We start from the raw sequence: 23,154 nt of genomic DNA, 5'->3' as shown, positions 1-23,154 counted from the left end.
TTCTTATAGGGCAGAAAGACTTCAGGAAAATTGTTGTTGAATATTGTGATTGATAAAGTGTAATTAACCCACATTTTCTTCACGTTTCTCCTTACCACCAACATAATATCCCAACCCCTCTTTCTTAACTTAATGATCTTGTCCAATAAAAACATCTAGCTAATTTAAGGTACATTCTGATCAGTCAGATTAGGAGTGAATGCGTATTGTCATGGATCTTTATCTCTTAGGTGTCTGTTTTGATCTTGTCTTATTATGTTATACATTTAATGCCTGTTCATGTTTTTAAAAGCAAAAATTGTGAAAAAATGTTGTTGTTTTTTTTAAATGGTCGACTTAGACATGCATATTTCTCATTGTGTCATCTTGTGATAACAAATTAGGCAAAACATATTTTGTAAACATGAGAAAACTAAAGTTGTAAGTGATTGTTTTATTCTTATCAAAACATACATGGCAGTTTTTCTTAGCTTATTTTATTTTTTGCTGTTTGATTTTATTATTTTCTAGAAATTCAAAAAGAAGCACGGATATATGGGTTGGTTTCTTTCAATTAGTAAAAGGATAATTAGTAAAACTTTGCTCTATAAAGAAAAATTAAAATACTAACAACTAAGTAATTAACTTCTCGGATGGCTTGACTTTTTCATGTTTTTTTTTCTTTTCTGCATTTTTAAATCAAGCGGTTTATTTTTCCCTCTTGCCTTTATCTGAGAAGTGTGTGCCAAGTGAGACAGCCGTCTGTATTACAACTCATACACAGAAGGACTGCCAGGTCTCCAACTGAGGGACAGCCTTTCAGTTTTGAGTTATTAGATTTTGTTTGCAATAGAATAAAGGGATTCACCAAACTGTGCCAGATCTTACGACAGAAAAACCAATGGGCTGCAAAGCCATCAAGCATTCCCCTAATGTTTCCGCCTATATCTGAAAGAGTTCAAAGTACTATGCAAAGTCTAACTAAAGCTTACACATACTAAGGTAAAATTTGTTATTCACAAAAACTAACATACTGTAGAATGAATCAGTGGAATAATTTGTACAGGGAATAGGAGTCCTGGAGGTTTTCTACAGTAACCTGCAAGAAGACATACAATCATAAAGTCCCACCATTCAAGTTTGAGACAACCCAGTCACAAATATTTACCCCAAACACCAACATGACCCCAATAACTCAGCTATCACCAACAGTGCAATGTCTCATAAGTCACAGGCACATGTCAACCCCAACAGTCAGCGCCAAGCCATTACTCACACATGCTACTCTGTTGCTGTAATTCACCAGGGCTGTCTGCACTCAGCTGCTGTGCATCATGATTAATGTAGCTTTGTCTTTGCAGTTTAACACCTTTATCACATTTGACAATCATAAGTTACTTAAGCCAATTGGAAAAACTGCACTGTATTTCATGGTGGCAACTGAAGTTGTTCAAGATTGAATTTAAAGGGAAAGCTAAACGGGATAAAAAGCCTTTTTCTTTCTCAGCACAAAGCACATAATGAATTTAGATTGTAGGTATGAAAATGTGTGTTGTGTGCTTGGAATAGTGTCTATGCTATAAAGACAGCCATAAATCTATATAAAATAAAATTCTGGAAAAAAAAAAAAAAAAGAGAGAGATCACATAAGGCAAACCTTATCTTGTGACCATCTTGTGAACAGAAAGCTATTTTTATTTGCAAACCAAATCAATACCATCCGGTGTCAAAATTAATAAAAGTATAATGTATTTAGACAATGGAATTGAGAAGTGGTGCAAGGAAAAAAAAGTGCAACGTGTTTAAATTGATGTACAATGTGTTAGCCGACGAAGGCAAAAACAGGCATGCCACATTTTGCAGAACCAAAGGTTTTTTTTTTATACAGTTTTGCAACAAGATTCAAAAACGATAAAAATGACTCACTGAACTGTTCTCATAAAGGTCAACTACCAACTTAGATGGATATTTGCTTTTCCACAAATAAGAATAACTTTTAAGGAAGGCCTTGAGGATCAACACTGACAGTTTACAACAGCCTTAACACAGACATGAGAATAATGACTATAATTTTCTACAGCTGCACTTATGGTGTACTTTAGTGATTAACTAAGAAATGTGTAGTGCTGAAAGGCTTCCCTGCGTACAATCCTAAACCAAACCAAAAAAATTTTAACTTGAGTTTCACAGTCAAAGTTAACATGTACAAGAATACAATTTGCTAAATGCAAAAACATCTCTGCTTGATTCATAGATAAGTTTAAATGCTCTCTCACTGACATCATAAAAAGCTAACTTGTTTCCCAATAGACAAACATCACTCTTATAGAACTGAGTGCAGTAAGCTGTAAAATCCTCCAAAAAGAGGACTTTTGCAAGCCATTAGAAATGCACTGGTCAATAATTTATCACCTTGGATATGGAGTTATTTTATGATTAAACTTTAACTGACAAAGAATCCCAATCTGGAACAATGTTAAAGTAATTCCAATCAATGCTAGCATATGTTTTGAGCTCACCAGATTTAAAGTGCATTAAGTGTCACATGGTCTATATTAGTATTTTGATTAATTACAACTAGATTTACTTGCGCCTCTGATGTACATGACCCAATATTAAGAGGTTAACCTGGCAGCATCAGATATTTGGTCCCATCAGGAGTTTCTCAACAAGGAGTTTTAACATGATTCCCGAACACAAGGCTATTGTTGCTTAAAAAGTAACCATAATGTTTGTCAGTGTGGCAGCTAAAACACACATGGACTTAGTTGTTTCTCAAGGTATATCTGACTCACACAGACAAGTACAATCTTCAATAAACTGTCGTCTTGCACCTGCTGACCATGCTTTCATTCTGAGTAATAGGGGTAAGCTAATGTTAGCATGATTACTCTCGCTTTTGATATGAATATTTAATGTCTTGTTTCACATCATATTCCAAAACACTTTCAGTTACTTGTGTGAAAACAAACTTACAAAGCCAGCTATGCCCCTGCTTTACAAACCTTTAGCTGTGCTTTGACTGCTGTAAAATTGATTGACAAATGTTTCAGCTGCTCTCTGAGAAGTTACGACAACATCGCACTGAGACGCAGATACAGCAGTCAATGAAGTTTCTGGATCACAGTATCAAGGATCAGAACAGGAGATCTTTGCTATCAATAAGTCATAATAGAAAGTACAGTTGTGTCTGCCGATTAAGTTGGGTGACTTAATTTTTACAACAAACCAAAATCTCCATTTTGTGCCTGTAACTCTGTGATAAAGCAGGTTTCAGTGCTATTGTGACTTCAATTCACTTCTCAAAGGGTTTACTTGTATTTTGCACAGTAAAACCATAACAATACCACAAGTACATTCATACTAGCTTAAGTTTTGAAGACAATCATTATCGATGTCGTCATCCGTTTCAGCCCCAGCTTAAAGTTAGCATCCATCAAGGCTTGATGGATGCTACAGTCATATTCTGGCTCAAGCATATAACGGTGACTTTTTTGTAGTCAGAACACTCCCTGCACAAAAACTCTATTCCTCAAGTAAAAGGGTGCCGATAGGAGAAAACTGCAACTACACCGAAATCTGTTAAAAGTAGCTCATGCAACAGAGGGATTACTACCCGAAACAAACCAACCGGACACTCAGATCTTTCCTGTATAGGGGTCTCTCAATTGTTCAAAAGGAAATCTACCTCTGGCCATTTACTTTAAAGAAAGCAGCACTAACGTAGGACATTTTGAGTGAAACTCACTTGAAGCTGCAATCTGCAATCTCATGTTAGGAAGGCTTTTAGTGCATTCCTATGTCTATGTCCAAGTCTATAAATGAGACCTTAAAAAAATCATGTCAATCTAATGTCACACTCTAATTTGAATAAATAATTAACCAATCTGTCTTTATTTGTTTCATGCAATAGGTCCATTTAACAGTTTCTGGTGACAAAAAAAGAAGCAGGAGTTCTACTGTTTGTACTGTTTGCGGCGCCCCCCAGGGGCCGCAGCCCCAGGCACCCCGTCTTCACTGTTGGCTGTACTGAAACAAAATTTAGTTGTGCTTCTGCACAATAACAATGAAAGCATTCCGATTCTTCTGGTTCTGGTAGTAAAAAATTCTGGGTGCGGAGGGATCAAATAAAAAGATCGCAGCATCCTGACTAAGAGAACTTTAAACCCAAGGACACACAGACTGCAGACATTTCAAGGGAAACCCATCCATTTTCTGCAGTACACGTGCAGCTGCCCAACATGAGGACACAAACTCTTTTTTTTTTTTTTTTTTTTTTTTGTGCTTGTTACAAAGCACTCAACAGCTTACTGCACCAAACTAAACCCCTGCAGCATACCTCTCCTGTGCTTTCTTCTTGGACCGGAGCCCATGGGCAGGCAGGCACACATCGCCGTACGGGAGAACGCACACACCTACACACATGTACGAACACACACGATAACACAGCCTACAACAAACACCCACACTCAAACACGCGGTTAACGTGTTCGGCCGGGCACAGGTGACTGTCACAAGCTCTGGGAAACGCAGGAAAATGTTGCTTCAGGGTGTTGCCCGCTGTGGCAACTGCAACAGATGAAACTGCAGCAGCAGCAGGACAGGAAAGGTAAGTTAAAACAGAACCAAACGTTAAATAAATGTCTCTATGCATGTTTAAGCAAAAGCACATCCTTCAAACTTTAGTTATAAATGACAGCTTTTTCTCCTCTTATAGAATAAGTCAAAGTAAAAAAATTTAAAAAAAAAAAAAAGCAAGGACCATAAGACACTCGTACACATGAGACAAACTGAAAAAGTCAGGAAAGAGAAAGAGTGAAATACATGCCTGCATAATAAGGTATGCAGAGAAGGTTTTCAATGCAGCAGCTGCAGCGGCAGCAGCAGTGTTAACCGCATCAACAGCAGCTCTCAGACGGTCAGAGAGATCTGGAGAGGCTGATGCACTACCTCGCTAGCATACTGCATGACAATGTTAAACGCCGCTGCATGCAGAAGGTATGGCACTTGTTTCCCAGTAGGATCAGACAAGCGCAATCATCCCGACTCGCACTAACAGAACAAAGTGAGGAGAGAGGAAAAGAGAGGGGAGAGCGTGAAGAGAGAGAACGATACCAGAGACATGTAGATTCACGCCTAGCGATGATACCGTTTCAGAACCCCCTACAAAAAAAAAAAATAAAAAAATACACACCCACCTCAGTCTGAAGCCGATTGCTGACGCAGTGACCAGAAGGGAGGGATGGATGCAGAGCAGCAGCCAAAATCCAAGATAAAGAGCAGGAAAGCAGAGAGCAGAGGAGAGGGATGCGAGAGTGGAGACTGCGAGATCCACTGTGAACAAGATTATGCGCGAGAACAGCATGTATGTCTGACACGAGACCATGAGGCAGAACGAAAGTGCAAATAGAGGGGAAAAGAGAAGAGAAAGACTATAGGCGATGAATAGAAGTGACAGAAGAAACGTGCAAGCTTGGAGTCACTGAGCAGAGCAGATGAGAAAGGAAATGCCCCTCCCCTCTCTCAGCCACACACCTCCTCATACACTTTCAGCATGTGAGTAAGCATGCATTCAGTCAGCCAGAGTCCCTGTAAATAGTTCTGCAACAATTTGTAGTGTCTTACAAAAAAAGACATTCATGACCCTTTGAATGTTTAGCACATTTTGTTCCATTACAACCAAAAACTTTATGCATTTTATTGGAATTTTATGTAATGGACCAACAAGAAGTAGTACACAAGTGTAAAGTGAAAAGAAAAATGATACAAGGTTTTTATACCAGTTTACAAATAAAAATCTGAAAAGACTGACGTGTTTGTACTCAGCGACCCTCGAGTCTGAAACCCTTAAATAAAATCCAGTGAGAATCATCATTATGCGGCAGACGCAAGACACACCAAACCTACCAAGACGTGCTGACCTGTTGACCATGGAGAAGCACCATTCAGCTTCTATGCACCACAACTCTGGAAGAAACTTCCAGAAAACTGCAAAGATGCTGAAACACTGAGCTCCTTTAAATTAAGGCTAAAATTGAACCTGTTAAAAGTTGCCTTTGACTAGGAGTAAGTGATCGACATGTCTGATGTATTTTACTTGATGATGTTGACAATGACATTTGACAAATTGAAAGTTTATTGCCTGTTTCATAATTGGTTACTGTATTATGCGTGTATTAGCACTTTGACCAGCATTGTTGCGATACAAATAAACTTGACCTAACATGACTGGCCAGGCAAGGGTAGCATTAATCAAAGCAGCAGCCAAGAGACCCCTGGTAGAAAGCTGTAAAAAATAAACCTGTTTGCAGTTTTCACAAGTTATGTAGGGGACACAGCTGAAACGTGGAAGAGGATTCTCTGGTAAGATGAGAACCAACATGCAAAATGCTGCATGTGCTCGTCACCCTGAACACTGGTGGTGTCAGAATCATGCTGGGGAATGTTTCTGTTTAGCAGGGACAGGGAAGCTGATCTGAGTTGATGGGAAATTTGTTTGGGTTGAAAAATAGAGCAGTTCTGGAGGAAAACCTGTTTGAAGCTGTGAAATACTCTAGACTGAGGCAAAGGTTCCCCTGTCAGAAGTACTGATGTAAACATGGTTATTAGATCAAAGCACATTTCATTTGTTAGAATGGCTCAGTCAAAGTCCAAGAGCAAATCCAATTGAGATTCTGTGGTAAGACGTGTAACCTGCTGCTCATTATTTTCATCCTCATCATTTTCATCAGATGTAGCTTAATCTATTTGACCATTCAGACTGGATAAAAAGCTGTAGTTATACGTGATAATTTGCTTGAAGATTTCTGTCTTTTACAGAAAAGTTCATTCTTATCCCTCATTGTCATTCTCTCCTTCTTAATGATGTAAAGCTTCACATCATTAAGAATGGCAATCATATTAAATCCTATTAAAATACATTGTAACATGGCAAAATATGGAAAAAGTGAATACTTTTGCAAAGTTCTGTAAATTCAATAAACAACATTAATGTCAGATTTAGTTTGATGTCGTCATCTCAGTTTTAGGAATCTGGATATGTTGTACTGCTCAAAATGATTATAGGTCAGAGAAGAGAGGGTTGCATATGTTTTAGAAGCTCCAAGAAATAAAAGTTAATATAGTGTATCACATAAAAGGGAAGAAACACAAGCACACATACCTGTATGCTGAAAAGCCTTTACCACAAAATCCACCTCAGATATCTTAAACCTTCATGACAGCCCACTCACAACCTCATGGAGACATCCAGAGAGACAATTACTTCTCCATGGGAATCAATACATGGATATGATATAAACTTCTGAACATCAAATCCGATTACTGTGCGACATGGTTTGAATTTTAAAGGCCGTATTAACGACTGCAGCTTCTGAGAAGCTGGCCCCACCCAGCAAACAGTATTTGCAAATGATGCAAGCACAAATCGATCAGTTATAAAACCACGGCACTCAAACAGCTGATAGAGGTTTAACTTAATGTTATTGCTGTTTAAACAACATTTATGAAACAGACTGCCAGAGTATTTCTAAAAGGATAGCATGGGTGCAGGAGCTAATCGTTAACCTTAGAATTAACAGAATGTTGATGGTCTGAGGTTTTGTTTTCCCCTCTCACCTTACTGCAAAGTTTACCTGACACGAAAAAATCTCTGGAACTGCCTTGCAGTCCTCTCACGATGCCGTCTGACTGGGAAGATTTTTTTCTTCTGGTGTTGAGTTTGAGGCAGACGTAATTGAATGCTCCATTCCATTTGTTACATTAAGAGTGGAAAATCACCTGCCACCTACTGATGACGCCACAACACACAGAGAATTTCTCTAAATCCATATGCATCTGAAAAAACTTTTAGCAACAGGGCATGGTTTGCCATTGATATTATGGAGTGCATAAATTTGTCACATTAATTCACACATGGACCAAATATAAATGAACAAAACTAAGTAACGCAAGAGGAAGTATTTTCAAAAAAAAAAAAGTCCTCCAAATCGTCTAATCTAGAACTTCACGATGATGTTGGACTGTCCAGTCTTTTTGCTCCTTGTCCAGCCTTCATACAGTGCCATTTGGAAGTTTAAAAACACTATCAGTGACAAAAATATTGTGTTAATTTTGGCTTTTGCTGCATTTCAACCATTTTTTTTCTGGATGAAATGGTTTCTACCATTTATTTCTTCAATTTCTAAGTGTCACTGATTCTGCAAACACAACTAGCCCACCCACAGCTGAAGTTCATTTATCAGTTCTGCCTCGTCGCACTGCAGCACAACATGCCCGATGCATGTATATAGATTGAAGTGATACGCATAAAAAGAAGCAGGTTTTACCTCCATAAAACCTAAAGTTGGCACACAGCAGTGTTTGTGTTCAAGCTCATGAACCGCAGTAGTGCTGCCACTGAAGAAGAACTCTTCAGCTTGCAGTTCTGTCAGGAAAATGGAGACAAACTTCCTGTAGTGCCTGCCAGTTATAAAAACAATGACAAGGTTCTTTGGGATGTGTCAATGACAAACTTTGGCGTCAGCAACTTTTTATAGTCAATCTTAATAACTGCAGCCCTACCAGGCAAATGAAGCTGCTGGAATGTCCCCGTCCGCAACCCTACCGAGCATTTCTGGACTCGGTTCATGTCAGCAAAACAACTGGCTTAGACGAGCACTACCACTTCTCAGGATTCTAATATGCAACCAAAACTGACCAGAAATTTTTAGATAGAAAGTGTATCATTTCTCTGCAACCTGCTAAGAGGCATTTAACTAAGTATTAGCAGTATATATTTGAACCTGTGTGTATAATTCAGGAAGGTTTTGTATTTAAATCAAATCTGTCGTCCCAATTCTTATTTTTAAAAGTGAACCAAAGTTGTTTGCTTTTTGTACCATTCCACTTTGGAAAAAGAATTATTCCAATGAGTCATAGAAAACCCAAAACAAATAAATCTTCCATATGAAGAGCATTGGTAAACTTCTAACCATCACTGTATGTTGTGTGTGACTAAATCAAATGTTTGTCAGACAAATGCATAAGGAAAAGGCTGATGCACCTGTGATTGGACCAGGTGCTTGCAATCCTGCTATGTTTTAAACCAGCTCAGCCATTTAGGAAACACTCAGACCATCATTTTCTGCAGCTATATAAAGAAAAAGCTTATAAAGCTCTGACGACTTAATAAGCAGAGGAGAAAAAAGTGATGTCACCAGAAGAAAAATGACATTCACCCATTTCTCTAGTACTTTTCCACTCGGTAAAAATCTGTCGTTTAATGCATTCCCTGTGAAGCTGCTTATGATTTTCTTTTTTAATGACACTGGCCATTCAGATTCATTGTTAAACTCTTAGGTTAAACACCAAATGTTCAACAAGACAAGTAATTTTCACATCTTGGAAGACACAGAGATAGGTTTTCACCTTTAGCTTCACTCTTCTTGTTAACACAGAGTCACGATTCCTTTTTTAGCTCCTGACCCAGTAAATAAGACAGCCAAGAAAGGTATTCACAGACGCTGTCAACACATTTCAGGGACTACACTAGTTGGAGTTTTGACATCCACAAAAATAAAGTGTTTACCCTGGTGTCTGTTTTATGCGACAGGTAATGCCGTCATGTGTGCATCCACAGAACGTGTATTTTTATTGAAGACAAAATGTATGAATGATCCAGCTTTAAACCGGTCATTAATACAATGTTGGCAGTTTGACAACAATTTATTTCCAACAGTGGATGTGAAAATAAGCCAGCATCATGAGCTTTACCAGTTTTAGGTCTTTTTGCATGTTTTGTACTTCAATTTGTGTCTCTGGCTCTAAAGTATGCCAAAGCAATTTAACAAAACCACCCAGCCATTTTTTGGCAATAAGTCAATGTATTTTTGGTATCTGGAAAATGAGCCATTTTAAAAACCTTAGAATGTAACGTCACTAGTCAGACAGCACTGTCCCCCACCTAGCAACCAAGGCGAAGATCAGCCTGTCACCTAGCAAGCCAAGTGGAGCTTCGGGACATTTGGTTGCATAACAGCTGCTGGAAAAGAGTTTTGTTGAATTGCCATGCAGAGACCACTTCTTGTTGGTTGTGCAGGATGCTCTACTTCTGCTTTTCACAGTTGTATAAGTGCACATCTGTTTGCAGCCTTTTTTACATGCAAGAGTAAATGCTGATTTGGTGGGGCGTGACCAGCAGCTTATTTGGTTTTAAAGTGACCCAAAATGGCTTGTTCTGAAAGCAGCTCAAAATAGGCTAAATTGAGCAGACACTACAAAACCTTTGTCACAATACCGTACAGTGATTTGGAAGGAGCACTATTAACAAGAATCTGCTTTATTGTATCTTAACTTGATTTGCTACAATTGTGACTGAAATAAAGCAACAATAACTTGAAGCACAATAAAACTAATAGATTATATTAAATCAGAAACACATTCTGATCAGGACCCTTTCTTGAAACCTGAAACAGACTAAAGTAAAAATCATTCTTATGGAAAACAGAGCTGTTGCAAAACAAAGCAATAAGTTAACATGGACTAACTACCATTGCTGTGGCCAACAGTAAAAGATAAGACTTCCTATGTCTACCAAAATTGAGTAAAACAAAGAAGTCTGGAAATTGACACCTGCATCACTAAGTTGGACGATGCCACAAATCTGTAAGTGTTCTCTTGCTTATCCTTTTGAGTAACAGGACAGCTTACCAATTACCCAATCTCTACGAGTTTGACGTTTAAGTGCAGTGTTTACTTTTTGGTCTACAAATTGTTACAAACATACTGGTAGACCTAGAGAAGATTCATTCAGTTACAAAGCTACTGTGGTTCCAATATGTCAAATGACCTATAATGTCAATACCATTCCAAAAGCAAGAGCCAAGTCAGTTAATGTGTTGCTTATGATGTAACGCATGTTACTGCATGATAAAACTCCAACTGCTTGTAAAAAAAAAAAAAAAAACAACAAAGAAAAAAACAAAACAAGTGAGCCGTTTCTGTTTTTATTGCAGACAGGCCATTGTGAGTAAGGGATCTAATCAGGAGATGCAAAACACAGCAGTCTAATTGCATCATTAGCTAAACCACTGACTCAGTCGGAGACTATAGCCTCACCCCTCCCCCAACCCACCGTCTTCTGCCCCATCCAGAAATAGGGAGCCAGGCCTCCAGCTCTTTACTGTACAGCTGCTCAAGCAGAATAATTCTAGCATGTTATGTGCAACAGCGCAAAATGTTAACGTTCCAGAAATATCCAAATGAAAAAAAAAGAAAAGAAAAAAATAAAATAAAACGCACATTAATGAGCCTGTGCTATATGTTGTCATCAAGATGGTTGTCAAGAAAGTCATTTTTATGCTCACACTGTATCCTAGATTATCTTGAGCTTGGATACATAATGTAATGATGTTTCCACAACATGTAAGGCATGGTCCTGTCTAAAGTGACTAAGCTCAGCTAGCCTGAACTTTCCAGATTGTAGCCAGGGGTATTCATCACACACAGGTGCACCTTCGTAGTTTTGACATCATGTGATTTTAACAAGAGCAACCTCTCTTGATGCACTGAAATTGGTAAAGCAACCAGTCTTTTTTTAGACTTACTGCTGTTCTGGTAGTAAAAGCCGGTAAAAGAACCAACTGACTTGCTTTCTAATTTGAATGACCCCTGCTTTCTGCAGGTCAGTTTAGCATGCCTCGAGAGAAGCGCTTCCTATCTGAACAGAGCCAGCCCAGGTCTGCTCAGGGCTTGAAGAACAATTCGATCTGGGGCCTCACTTCCACTTCAATCCATCACAAAGCACCAAAAATTTCTCTTTTAAATTGTCCGAGACTCGTTTGTTTTTAAATGTGCCTTAATCATCCCTATAAAGTTTTATGCCAACAATTAAACTGGGGTAATCACATAAAGTGCATGTGCTTGATCTACAGATGTTTCAAATTACTTATTACACAAACCTCTGTTAAATAAGGTGAAAAGGTTGGACAAACCAGTTAAATTTATTCTGCTCTAGCATATACTGACCATTTAGTGGTTTCTGCATGCATGTGACTCCAGCACAGAGAAACAGAAATTCTTTAAAAAATTATTAGTAATGTTATATCATGACCCAGATGAAAACATTTCCTTGAAAGGCCTCCGATTAGCGAGGTCATATACTGAACCTTTTTTTCCTCTTCAACAAATGCAAAAACACAAACAACAGTTGTCTTATACAGTTTAGAAACATTTAAACCAGAATCATATCTGACACACTTTTATGCAACTTAATAAAATCTGGCAAATGTTAAGGACATGTTTTGAAGCATAATTGTTATTTCTTAATTTTCAGTTTAAGTCAAAACTACCAACTCTACTGCAGTATTTTTTTTTTCTACTGTGCTTTTTGTCAGAGAGAAAAAAAGATCTGAATTGTTCAAAGCCAATTTTTCCAAAAGAAATCAGCATCGGACAGAAAAAATCTCATCAGTGCATCTCTACTGTTGACATGACAATCAAGCGTATTTACTGCCAAGTGATTATAGTTAATACTTTGTCAGCTCTTTGAAATACAAAGTTTGTTTTTTAATCGTCTTTAATGCTCATTCTTTAGGCTCATTCTGATGTTACAGAATGTGATAAGACATTTCATAGTGTGTAGCGTCTCAGCCTGAGTTCAGTGTTTGGTTGGTTTTATTATCCCATGTAAACTGCATTCAATCTCCTTGCCAATAATATATTTGGTGAGTTGGTCATATTGACTTTACTATCAATATGCACAAAGTACTGTTTGGAATGCAATAATGATTTGTTAAAGTCAGTAAGCTAAAGATTACGTCAAGCAAATGAGAATCCCAAATGAGAAAAAGTGAGGAACTTGAGGATTTACAATCCACAAGTTTGTAAATCTTGTATATTATATTAATCTAAATTATGAATACATGATGAGCCATGTCATGCACTGATCTTGGTCCACTGTTTATGTCATTTTTCAATAGGACTTGAAAAATCCTATTTTTCTCTAATATGACATGTATAAATGCCAAGCATTGTACCACAGTGGTTGATGAGTCTGCAAACTGACATGATCTAAACACCATTAAAAATGCATAGTAGGGGTCTCAAACTCCAGTCCACAAAGCTGCTGTCTTGAAAATTTAGACACATCTCTGGTCATACACACCTTAATCAAGAAGCTAAATTTCCTCCTTATCATGCAGCCAAGCTCTGCTAATTAAGTCGTACCTGAGAAATGTGTGTTGAGGAAGACACAGATCACTTTTTTCAGTTTTCTGGAAAGCTAAAATTTAGGGTTTCTTTAGTAGTCAGCCATATTAATCAAAAATAACCAAAAAGAAACATTTTAACATGTTCATTTGTGTGTTTTGAATCCATTTATGAGTTACACTTGTGCTGCACAGAGGGCCCAAAGTAGCAGCTAGGTTTGCTTACACCTTGAGACGGCTCTGTGTCTGAGCTCGGTAATAGAGATCTTTCCCCTGCAAGTGCAGCACGCGGTGTACCAGAAGAGAACTTGCAGTTTATTCACTGCCTATGTAAAGAGATAGAAGTGAAAATAACACCTTTGATTATTCTTGTTGAGGGTGCAAAAGTAAATGTCAAGGCAGCAGCTTGACAACCTCCATCACTGACATCTCTTTACATCAGGTTATGTTGGAAAATGCTTCTGTTAGTTTTAGAATGATACTCTTTCCTGTTAGAATAGGGTTTTTTTTTTCCCATCTCAAGAAATATGACTGAGCTTCCTGTGTCACACAGAGACGTCTCAGCCTGCATAGCACAGCACTTCTAACCTGGCCTCTGCCGCACCGCATTAGCGACAGCGATCATAGAGCCCAGCCTCACTCTGCAGCTACAGCATCTGCTGAGGATGGAGAGCTTCTGGAACTGACGGCTCCACGTCGCCTCACATCTGCAGAGCGCCGTCTCAGTGTGTTGAAGATATGACGTCCCGCCGCTTCGTGCGTTCAGCGGGTAACGCATCTCTCAACTGTGAGCGTGTACTGGAAACAGACGTCGCTCGACCGTTACTCTCCCCGGGCTATGAAGCCAATCAAATTTGGCCTGGACTGCAGCGAACTTGATGCGGTCCACTCAGAACAATGAGCGAGCTAATCAGTGGCTAATACAGCAACCCGAGTACGGTAATGATGTTAAAACCTGTCCGGGTCGCTGAGGGGCGAGGAGGAACGTCCTGATCTCGTCTACATTTCGACACCATTCGCTGTAACTTACCGTCACAAACGCTGCGTTCACAATAAATCTCGGATTTGAACATGACTGAACTCATATGTGGCGTTTATAGGAGTCGAAATAACCCGAATAACACATGCGAGTCATAGAGGAAAAACACCGTTCTGCCTACCTTTGACAGAATCCTGCTCTTCCTTCTCGGCTGGGGTGAAGACCCTCTGAATTTTGTTGCTCTTACACAGCCACCATGCGCTGCGTCTAAGCCCCGCCCTCTCGCTCTAAGCGGAGTCCTATTGGCCCGTTAAAACACAACTGCAGACGAGACAAAGCTCTTCATTGGCTAAGGACAGCTGCCAGTCTTTTTGGATTCCTCTTCCCGCGTCCCGAATAGCGTTCCTTCATGCGTTACATTATACAGCCTATATTTAGGCGTTAAAAACAAGCAAGTAAAAACAAGTCAAAGTGACCTCCACCAGCAACACACCACAAGGCAAGACAAACTGAGCCTTCACACCTACACTTTTAATGACTGCACAATGGAAGCTGTCAAGACAAAGAGGAAGCTATTTAGGCAACGAACCAAACAGAGGAAATTTATGTGGAAGCCATTTGTGGTAATTATGCAGTGATAATTTCCCTTTTATTTGCAGAAATAATGCTGTGCAATAGAGATAGCCAGATGTTTAGGTGTCACAGTTTCTCCAGAGTGGTGAGGGAACATTAGAGTCAGTCTTTCATCATGAGAGGAGCCTTGACTTGAGCTGCAACCTCAGCCCCCATAAGTTCCTCTACGATCGTCAGGGCAAACTCAAAACTGGTTCCTGGCCCACGGCTGGTGATGTAATGCCCATCTTTCTGCACTCGAGCTTCTGAATATTTATAGTGATCTAAAAAAGACAGAACAATACCATTAGGATGGCACGGTGTGAGCTTGGAGACACAGCTCAGATTCACAAACATAAAACCTGCCATTGTTTCACCGCACTTAGTATGTATGTTCCGTCAAATGACTGCATCTTCCCTCAACTCAGTGCTGTTTCTCTGCTCTGTTCACAACTGCAGTGACATGATTCTTTACAAGCAATCAAAGAGCTGGTACAGCACCATCTGCTGTCCTTTACAGATACGTACAATTCCAGCTGCAGTCAACCTTTTGATGCCTTCAACCACAAACCTCAATATAATTTTTTTGAGATTTTGTGTTGTGACATAAAGAGGTTCATGGCTTCAGTGGAAGAACAATGAAACATGGTTTTCTACACCAAACAGAATCTGGGAGTGGTTTACATCAAAGCTCATGCATACATATTTAGAAAAGTCCAGACAAAAATTTAATCGAGAATCAACTGCAAAACTTGAAAATTGATGTCCAAAGCTGCCATGCATGCAATCTGACAGAGCTTGAGCTATTTTTACCAAAATGAATGCTCAAAACAAAAACAAAAAAAATGGTAATAATCAAACTAGATGTGAAAAGCTAGTAGAGCCATACAAAAAACGACATGGAGCTGTTAATGAGAGAGCATCCCTTCAGGGGCGGCAGATACAAAAGCACAGTTTTGAAATATTATTTGTAAAAAAACAGTCTACTTTATAATGATGGAATATTTTGTTCACATAAAACACATATATAATACACTAAAATATTTTGTTGTAAAATGAACAATGTGAACATTTTTAAAGGGGAATCAAAACTTTTGAGGGGTACCGCAAACTAATCAAGGTCAACAATGTTTTTACCTCCAACCATCATCTTCTCCTTCATGCCTGGATGTGTGGTGACTGTGCTGCCGTAACCGATGCCATGAGCCAGAAGAGCGGTCGGACCTGAAGAAGAGCCAAGCTTGTTCATGTGTGTTTAAAAGCTTTTAGACTCGTACACAAAAAAGAATATAGAAATAACCAACTTTATCAGTTTTAGAAAATCTTTTTATATATTCTGGTTAATAAGAAATGAATGACTCAATATCTGATTACGGCGTGTCCTGAAGGTGTCCTCAACCTTTGCATTGTTTCTAAGAATACACTCGCACAGTATACAGTTTCAGCTCCTCTCCAAAGACTCTGCAGCACTCTGGAAAGGGAGGGAAATAAAAAGGAGAGGCCGAGGACGCTGACTTCTGCTGCATTAACTTTGGTAATGCCCTAGCGCTGCTGTGAGCTCATCCAAAAACTGTTAATAAATAGAAAGTTATTGATCACGGTGCTTTGGCTGCCTTCCCGTGCTGTCTCAAGATTACACTTTCCCCACTGGCAGAGCAGCAGACTGCCAGTTGAAGCCAAGCTACTCCTGTTACGAGTCCCCACCCGGAGGACGCCAGTCTGGGTACAGAAACTAACGGCATGGCAGATGCAGAGAAACATTAATTTACTTTCTGATGAATGGGAGATACGCACAGTGAGTCATTTCAATTGAAGCTCTTTTTCCGCTCCTTGAGTCAAGGAAAAAAACCTGAAGTTCATCTCATGATGCACCCTCTCCCTGTTTCATTAAGGCGTGTATTCCTGAGAAGATTCCAGTCATATTTAGGACACCCTTCAATCCACTTTCCCGCACTGGTTCACTGTCCCTGTTTGAGACATCTTTCCTGCATCCTGTCTCTGCCCTGGAAGGCTGTCAGATAAAATCTAAGTGCTTGTGGGTCTGTTCAGGGACACCAGCATATGCGAAACCTTTCACTTGTGTGCCACGAAGGGCAGGGGAGGTTCGCCAGTGACCACAAGCTAATGAAGTGTGACATTAGGGGACAGAGATAGTTTATGAAAAAGCCCCTAATTTCAGATCCAGAACAATAAGTCCCAGGTTTATCTTTGGTTCCTGTCTGTCTGTAGGGGAAACAGCTGTCTCATCAGCTGTGCTGCTTTCGGTTGAATCCAAGAAGATAGGATGTCTCTGTTAACTTCTGTGGCATTGCAAGCCTCTCCCATCATATCGCCTCAATGTCTTTTACAGATGTTACTCCATGCTTTCAGGCAGAAGCCATCTTAAGTACAGGAGACTTTCTGTTCTGTCTCCTACTATTTCATCTTAGTGTCATATGTTCAAAAACAGGACATTGTCAAGGACAAGTCACAGAAACGGATAGACTTGCAGTGTTGCAATTTCACAAAACAAAACCCAGTAAATTATGTCGGTAGTATAGAAAAAGTACAAAATACAATCTTAAGTGCAGCACATTTTATATTTTGAGTCGTCTTTGTTTTACATTTGTTAGATTTTATAAGCTTGCACCTCCCTTTTATAATGCTTTGACTTAAATCATTTTTAAAATTAAAGAGGTTAGCCCAGTATAATTAAGATTTGTTTGTTTTCATATGCTGTACCTGCACAGATGGCTGCAATCAGGCCTTTTCTGCCATCTTGGTCCTTTAACACCTCCTTCACAGCAGGAGACTGTAGAAAAAAAAAGAAGAAAACAGATGCACAGTGAGTCATTTGCAGACCATGTGATGGTACTGTGTATATGCTGACTATATTATATTAACACACAGTGGCAGTATGTTAAACACATGCAACAGCATTTCTCTGAAAATACAGCATGCACAATCACAGATTTATATATAGTCTAACATTTCCATAAATACATTTACTGTAAATATACAATTTTATCATTTCAACAGACTTACATTTTTTACTGTGTTTCAGCATTTTTGCAGTTGACTTGGACTTTGTTCTACATTAAAGGAGCATAAAAACTGAACCACTGGATGCAGAGTAGGATTGGAACAGCCAGATGCTCCGACTTGTTCATAAGACTTTACTAGGTTGCAGCTTGTACAGGATAATGTAGAGACTAAACATGTGGATGAGTGATCCACATGTTTAGTTGTGAGAAGCTACAAAGCGTTCATGGAAATCAGGTTGCAACAGTTCTTAAGAGAGGAGAAAAGTGTATCTGGGTACAAATAAGCACAAAGCAGCCAGCTGAGATCGTCCTTTGTCACATCTGAAGCTCTTGAGAATTGGGTGTGTTTGCTTTGCTGCTCATCTCTAATAATTAAATCATGTCTCCAGTGAATTATTATAGCAAAATCAATCTCCTCCCCCTCAGAAACAGATTAAATTTGAGTCAATAGCAGAAAATTAAATCTAAAAAAGCAGTTTATGGAGTAAGCGTATTAAGATATTTGTCATTTTAGTCTTGCTATTGTTCCCAATTTCCATTTTTACTTTAACAAATAAACTCATCTGAACTTTTACCATAGGTGCCCGAAGAGTTTCTCTCTGCTTAATTTAAATTCCCACTGCACTCATCGTGGAGGTGGAGGAACGAACAAATGAACAAAGCGTCGCGTGTAATTTTCTCACCTCTGCCAGATTCTTGGCTCCTGGCATTCCTCCTGGCAGAAGCACCACATCATAAGGGCCCTGAAAAACCAAACCAGATAAAGTTTCACAGCAAGATCAGCAGCCATCACCCAGCATACCAGTTAACACCTCTCACTGAAAGTCAGGACATTAATCACACATAGGCATATTGCTATAGGAGTTTATTCATAGTACATCACAAAACAAATGAATGGGAAAAATCCTGCAGATTCCAGGCCTGTAAATGGAAATGGAAGACCTAAATAAAATACCGTGAGAGGGTTTCTTGTATTACAGTGGCTTACAAACATATTCATACCCCTTGAGCTTTTTCATATTTTGTCACATTAAAACTACATTGTTGTCTGTGGCTGAGGTGACAAAATGTGAAAAAGTTCAAGGTGACTAACTCAGATTTTCTGTGATAGATCAACACAACATGGCATATAATTGTGAAGAGGAAGAAAAATAAATGGCTATAAAACAATTTTACAATATGAAAAGTGTGCAGTGTATTTATATTCTCCCTCCTTAGTCTAAATAGTCTAAAATACAATCCATTTTAGCTGATAGATTTCAAAAGCTGTTCAGTTTGTTTAAGGGAAATTTTAACCGGATTGGATGAAGTTGTCAAGTCTTGCCACCAATCCTCATCTGGAACAGGGCTCGGGCATTTTAATACGTCTTGATTTAAACTCTTTCAGCGTAACTTTGATTATACATTTAGTGCTGTCAACCTCATGAAAAGTGACCCTCTGTTGCAGTCTCAAGTCTAACTCGTTTTATTTCAACTCCATCCATCTTCTCATGAACTCTGACCAGCATTTCTGTCACGGCTAAAAAAAAATGCAGCCCACAGCATGATGGTGTCATCACCCAGTTTCACTATGGGCTGTGTTTAGGGCTAAGTGAAATGTTGACTTTCAACACACACCACATGTGTATGTGGGCCAAAGTGTGGACCTTTTGTCAGACGGCAATCAAGACTACTCATGGCCTCCTAACGATGGCTTTCTTCCTACTACTATCAAATAAAGGCCAGAGTTGTGGGCTGAATGACAAACAGTTGTCTCACCTGAGCTCTAGATCTCTGCAGCTCCTCCAAAGTTATCAGAGAATAACCTTTTAATTAAGCCCAGCCTGTCAGTTTAGTTAGAAATCAGTATCATGTCAGATTTGCAGTTATTCTTTATCTTCGTGTTATGGATTGAACAGTGTGCTCTGTTAGAAGTTTGAAGCATAAACTTAAGTGCTCCACAAATTCATCCATGTCCTCTTTGCTGCGTTTCTTGGACTTTGTGATGCTGTTTCTTCACTGATGTTGTCCTTCACAGAACAGGTGAATTTTTACTCAAATTAAATTACACACAGCTGGACTGCAAGCAGGGGACTTTGGAAGGGAAATTTCTGCGCTGAATTTTATTTAGTTGTGTCAGAATGAAGTGAGCTCAATATAAATGCAAGCTAAAATTGTTCTCCTTCCACTTTACTAATGTGGACTGAAGGTTGCATTTGTAATGTGACAACATGTAAAATAGTTAAAGAGCTGCGAAATCTTCAGTAAGGCACTCACTGTGACTGCTTACTGGAGAACCAAAAGACTCACCTCTTTGCTGGCTTCCTCCAGACTGGCATCGGGACAGATTACAACACTTCTGCTGCACTCGACTGGATCTTTTCCTGTCAGACCCGCAACTGTCACTGTAATCTACAGATATGAACACATTATCATCAGACGAGGGCAGTAACTAGTTACATTTAATCAAATAACCTTTGAAAAAAAAAAAAACTTCAGAAGTACTTTTATTACACCATACTTTTTACTTTTACTGTAAGTAATGTGAGTAAATGAACATATTTTAACCAAAAAAGCACCAGACACAGATATACAATTTGTATAGAAGTGAGATATCTTGTTTGTACTCAAGCTTTGTTGTTATGCTATTTTCCATCTATTGCGCCATTTGGAGATTGAGAAAATCGAGTAAACACTAAATGTTGTCACTGCAAGTGCTTTAAACTGTTCTAACATCAATGTATGTATACACACTAGTTTTAAAAGTTTTCCATAGAAAAAAAAATGCTGGCTTCCAATGAAGACATAATATTATATCAAATATTAAATCAAATATTATAGGTTTATATTGCTATTATAATAGCAATATAATCTGAATAAAATCGGTCTTTTGCACCAGTAGTATGAGGGAAACACAATTTTAATTCTGCATATGTCTTGTTGAATATGTTAAAATAGTGCTACTGTTACATTAGTATTTGTGTGTGTGCGTGTGTGTGTGTAATTGGGTATTTTTGAGGTACGTACCCACCCGTCACTGGTGCAAATTATCACAATACGTCATCCTGACTTCACTGGTTTAAACAAACCTTTATTTTGAAAGGTTAATAAAGTTTAGAGGTTAATTGAGTTTGGACGTTGATATTTAACTTTGTCCCCGTTTGAACTCCCTGCAAAGGTTATGGGGACCGTCCACAGTTAGCCAACTTAGCTGACTAAACAAAAACACGCGAGTGATGAAATTGCGGATTTCAGCACTCATAACTTAATTGCTTGGGTATTTAGTTTTCTGTGACTTTTATTCATTATGACTGTGATTAACAGATATTAAAATGGTTATTTACAGCAGAAAATTCAACTTAGCGACACAGTAAGGTTGCCTGTTATTTCATGCTAGCAGGCTAACATGCTAACACATAGCATAAACTGTGCAGAACGAACCCCGGCTCTGCGCATGATGTCCACAGGAATCACAGTTTCCATCTCTTCTGCACCTTTAGACAGGATCACTAACGCTCTCTTTCCTGCCATGGTCAGCTTAATGTTTCGCTTCTGCAGAAGCAAAAACGCTTCAAACTTCAAGCAGCGTCGGGTGTGCTTCACGGTGAGAATATGACAGGAGGAAGGTTGCCAGACCGCATCTTTTTATCCCCCTGTCTGGACACTATTCCTCTTTCATTTCTTAAACCTGGAAGGCTTACATGTTCAATCTGTTTGGAACTTAGATTACATATAAAAATGTTGAAACTCCAAAATAAATATAAGAAATTCTCATTATGTTTATCTCTCAGATAACTACAGGACATTTAAAGTTCCAAGTAAACAGAAATCTGGAGTATTTTGCTTTGAATAATGACTTCATCCAATTGACATTTTAAATGTAGTTGTTCCAAACGCCATATATATATATTTTACCTGGTTTTGGGAACAATATCCACAACCTGACCTTAAATATTATAATTCAAAAATTAAATTACAATTAGGCAATGCACAATTTTGTCTAAGAGAATTAACAGATTTGTTTTAGTTGTAAGTTTCAACTATACTTTGCCTCAAAACGTATTGACGCCCCTTTAATTTTTTGACCTTTTTTGTAATGTTTCAACTTTATTGTATTTTACAGAGATTTTTTTGTAGTAGACCAAAAGTTTTGCATTATTATGAAGTAAGTATATGTAAAACACTTGTATGTGGCGGAAACAAAGCAACCATGTCTTAACCAAACATGGTGATGCCAGCATCACTATGAGCATCCCTTTCTTCCCCCTAGTGGTGGTCAGATTTGTTGGGAAGATGGAGTAATCCTAAAAGAAAACCTGAAAGAAGCTGCAGTCAAAGTCCAAACTTAAATACAGTCGAGAATCTGGGGCAAAGTTTTAACATTTTTGCAGACGTCCTCCATTCAATCTGAATGAGCTTGGTTTCTGAGACATAGTGCAAACGACTTGCATTTATAATTGTTTTTTGTAAAACTGGTTCTTCAAAACATCGACTGAAGGAAATTAGTACTTATGTGTATTAGAATGATAAAATTTTGTATTGTTAATAGGTTTAAAAACTGTATTTATGTGCTGTGTACTTCACAGTTATACATGTGTCACATTGTTCTAACACATTAAATCGTCTGAGAATAAATAAAGTTAAGATTTTAACATGACAAATGTAAAAGTGTTCAAGCTAGCTGTACAAACCCTATCCTTATCAAGACAATCTGGATTTGGGGGAATTAATCCAAGAAGTCGTTTTGGTATCTAAAATAAATAAACATAGAAACGTAATTGTGACATTTTTACAACTTGTCATCTTCACTGTCTTCTGTTTAACTTGTTTAACTGTCACTGTTTAACTTATTCTCAACATTGAAATCTTTCGCACATTAAAAAAAATAACCCAAACAAAATCAAATGTAATTTGACACACTAAATATATGAGAAATTGGAAATTGAACTACTTTTGGTTCTTGACCATGATGCATATCGGCATTTAATTAATGCACTATTTAACAGTATAAATAAGAGGCGTCTGTGACTACAATTACATTTTTGCGGTCTCATGTAATTCACTCTTTCCTCCAGCAGATGGAGGTATTAGCTAAGGCTTCCATGGAAAGGTTGAGCACAATTGAATGTATTTTAAAGAAACTTTCATTAAAGCGAACAGATGTCTTGAAGAAAACGTTCCTAAAGCAAACCTAAACGTGTCCTCCGTTTGCAGGTTTATTATAGATTATCGATCAGTAAATTAATCAATTAAGTGACTCTCAAAGACGATCATAAAAATCTGTTTGAGAACTTGTGCATCAGAGATTTTGAAGCTCATATCGCAGTGTAAGTCTTAGGGTCTCAAGCTCTAGTCTGCAGGCACACATCTCTTAAAGTGTGTATGTGTGTCTGTT

The 23,154-nt window shown here is 38.5% G+C and overlaps 2 protein-coding genes across 3 annotated transcripts in view; both read right to left on the bottom strand.

Annotated features, from left to right (window-relative positions):
- The window catches only part of kcnab2a (potassium voltage-gated channel subfamily A regulatory beta subunit 2a), a 95,689-nt gene extending 81,124 nt beyond the window's left edge, over positions 1 to 14,565 (bottom strand). The window contains exon 1 of one of the 2 annotated variants that reach the window (XM_088005708.1): positions 14,327 to 14,565. The gene's annotated coding sequence lies outside the window, so the exon portion shown is untranslated. Of the gene's footprint in view, positions 1 to 5,177; positions 5,745 to 14,326 lie in introns of those variants that run through there. The other variant, XM_088005709.1, reaches the window with a different exon arrangement.
- A 90-nt stretch (positions 14,566 to 14,655) lies between these two features.
- park7 (parkinson protein 7) lies at positions 14,656 to 21,405 on the bottom strand. The gene is made up of 6 exons (XM_014975639.2): positions 21,201 to 21,405; positions 20,070 to 20,171; positions 18,464 to 18,523; positions 17,479 to 17,548; positions 15,895 to 15,981; positions 14,656 to 15,041 (listed from the first exon to the last, which is right to left on the bottom strand). Exons 1-6 carry the CDS (start codon positions 21,288 to 21,290, stop codon positions 14,881 to 14,883), a joined length of 570 nt encoding a protein of 189 aa, XP_014831125.1. The 5' UTR covers positions 21,291 to 21,405; the 3' UTR covers positions 14,656 to 14,880.
- Positions 21,406 to 23,154: the final 1,749 nt, after the last annotated feature.

Source organism: Poecilia mexicana, unplaced genomic scaffold (assembly GCF_051168715.1).
Source record: "Poecilia mexicana isolate PSO_F unplaced genomic scaffold, ASM5116871v1 scaffold_5, whole genome shotgun sequence".
Classification (NCBI taxonomy): Eukaryota; Metazoa; Chordata; class Actinopteri; order Cyprinodontiformes; family Poeciliidae; genus Poecilia; species Poecilia mexicana.
Note: the sequence above shows the minus strand (reverse complement) of the source record. Positions and strands in the feature narration are given on the sequence as shown.

Bases quoted from the DNA above. Each gene is read 5' to 3' on its own strand.
- park7 (XM_014975639.2), bottom strand. From the start codon at position 21,290: ATGGCAGGAAAGAGAGCGTTAGTGATCCTGTCTAAAGGTGCAGAAGAG. The intron at 20,172-21,200 runs GTTCGTTCTGCA...TCATATCTGTAG, and splicing joins ACATCATGCGCAGAGCCGGG to ATTACAGTGACAGTTGCGGG. The intron at 17,549-18,463 runs GTGAGAAAATTA...TTTTTTCTACAG, and splicing joins GAGCCAAGAATCTGGCAGAG to TCTCCTGCTGTGAAGGAGGT.